The sequence below is a fragment of the Ochotona curzoniae genome, unplaced genomic scaffold, assembly GCF_017591425.1.
Source record: "Ochotona curzoniae isolate NIBS_2020 unplaced genomic scaffold, NIBS_Ocur_1.0 scaffold_4937, whole genome shotgun sequence".
Taxonomy (NCBI): domain Eukaryota; kingdom Metazoa; phylum Chordata; class Mammalia; order Lagomorpha; family Ochotonidae; genus Ochotona; species Ochotona curzoniae.
Window position 1 is genome coordinate 6290411 of NW_024467126.1, and position 1895 is coordinate 6292305.

The window sequence follows — 1895 nt, forward strand, 5'->3', positions numbered from 1 at the left end:
TTGTAGTAGGAATGTGTTACTGATCGATATGCACCATCTATTGAGAATTTCTATTGAGAGCTTTAAGGTGAAACAAATGGCAGAATTATCCTTGGAAACACCCACTTGACCATGACTTAAAAGTCTGTGCCAGAGCTTGTGACTGCTTCTGTAAAAATGAAGGGGACAGCTTTCTTGGATTGTCCATTATGATCCTGAAATTATAGTGATTCATTTCTTTTTTCTATGCCTACTCCACACACCCTTCTCAAGTTCTGAACTTGGCTGGAGCTGGACTCCAACATGAGTCTGTGTCTGTGTGAGTCTGTGTGTGCCCATGTGAGTCGATGTGTGCCATCACCATGTGTGAGTCTGTGTGTGTGTGGCTATGTTCCTGCTCTGTCCCCTGTGCAGAGAGAGAGACAGAGGCCAGGACCTGGGCTGCAGAAGCTTTATTAATGGAACAGTCTGAGGGTGAATTTTTACACATGGGGAGAAGGAGGTGGCGGCGTGTCCATGTCCACAGCTGCTTGTGCTGCTGGTCCTGGGGCTGCCTGGGTCCATTCAGGCCTCACTCACGAGCTGTCCTCCCCGCCCAGCACTTGCATCTGGAAGACAGACAGTGAGGCCCACAGAGCTGAGCCACAGGCCCACCAGGCAGACGGGGCGGGGGGGCAGCCTTAGGGGTGCTGCTTGTGAGTGGATGAGAGGTGCAGACATGAGACGTGTGTGCTGCCATGCATGTTTGAAGCAAGTGAAAGTGTCAGTGTGTATGCCGTGTGTATTCCCTTGCACCTGTATGTGGGCACCTGCTGGTAGGCACGTAGCCTGGGAACCCCAGGGCAGCAGGCCTGGATTATGAAATTGTTGCGTGGGAGAGAGCCTGGGAATGTCTACCATGGCTGCCTGAAGCCAGCTAGAGTGTGTTGGGCAGGAACTGGGCTTCCAAGAACCCCACCCCTGCCCTGACTGCCCCCCACCCTGGCTTGCCCCCGCCTCACACCAGCAGCTTGAGCAGGTCCTCTTTGTGCACCGGCTGCAGGCCATCCAGGCAGGACTTGAGCTCTGTCAGTGCCGCCCTGGCACCCTCGTTAACGTTGTACTTGCCCAGCGGCCCCTCCAACAGCTCCTCTACGGTCCCCACCAGCAGTGTCTGCAGGAACTCCATGAAGAACTCATTGTCATCCTCAGCAGTGGCTGACCCTGAGTCATGGGGATGACAGGGATGCTGGGGAAGGTTCTGCCTCAGGGCTGTGACTGACTCCCCAGGTGTGGCCCCCAGCCCCTAGGTGGACCCACTCTTCTCCAGCAGCCAATTTTCCCTGAGACTCTGGTGTTGGGTAGGGCTGCACTGACCTGGACCCCAGGGTTGTCCAAAGACTGACCTGGGCTGGGGTTCTTGGGTTGAATGGGCAGTGGGGTTCCTGGGAGGGGTTGACGCCGGATTCTAGCCCCCCCATACCCCACTCTGGACACTCACCACAGATGCAGAGTAAGGCAAGCGCCAGGAGCAGCAGAGCCCCAGAGCCCTTCATGGCAGCGCTCTCCTGACACCCCAACACCTGGGCTCCTGGATTTTATCCCTCAGCAGGTGGCAGCGTGCCTGGATGGGGCGGGCGGGACTGTCAGCCATTGAACAGGAGGCTTGCCCTGACGTTGAGCATGCCCTGGGGCTGTAGGGGAGAAGGAAGTGGGAGAGCACAGGATGGGGGCGGGGCCGAGCAGGAACCTGAGTGAGGGGACCCCGGGTTCTTGGCTGGGAGGTGAGGGGAGGGGCATGGACCTTTGGTTGTGATTGGCCTTGAGGATACAGGAACCCTAGCCTGTGCTTTCTGTGCTGTGCGCTTGGATTAGGGTCTGGTGTCTCCAATGTTTTGGGCAGGAGAGGGTGTGGCCGCAGTGTGGGAAGAGGGTTG

General features: G+C 57.0%; 1 protein-coding gene across 1 annotated transcript; it reads right to left on the bottom strand.

Annotated features, from left to right (window-relative positions):
* Positions 1–457: 457 nt before the first annotated feature.
* SCGB1C1 (secretoglobin family 1C member 1) lies at positions 458–1614 on the bottom strand. Its single transcript, XM_040971048.1, has 3 exons — positions 1460–1614; positions 983–1182; positions 458–587 (listed from the first exon to the last, which is right to left on the bottom strand). The coding sequence occupies exons 1-3, from the start codon at positions 1512–1514 to the stop codon at positions 555–557; spliced, it is 288 nt and encodes a 95-aa protein (XP_040826982.1). The 5' UTR covers positions 1515–1614; the 3' UTR covers positions 458–554.
* Between the last annotated feature and the right edge of the window lie 281 nt (positions 1615–1895).

What these genes read in the sequence shown, in the direction of transcription:
- SCGB1C1 (XM_040971048.1), bottom strand. Translation starts at nt 1,514, where the DNA reads ATGAAGGGCTCTGGGGCTCTGCTGCTCCTGGCGCTTGCCTTACTCTGC. An exon ending in TGCCTTACTCTGCATCTGTG is followed by an intron (nt 1,183 to 1,459) that starts GTGAGTGTCCAG and finishes CCCATGACTCAG; the next exon opens with GGTCAGCCACTGCTGAGGAT. An exon ending in AGGACCTGCTCAAGCTGCTG is followed by an intron (nt 588 to 982) that starts GTGTGAGGCGGG and finishes TCTGTCTTCCAG; the next exon opens with ATGCAAGTGCTGGGCGGGGA.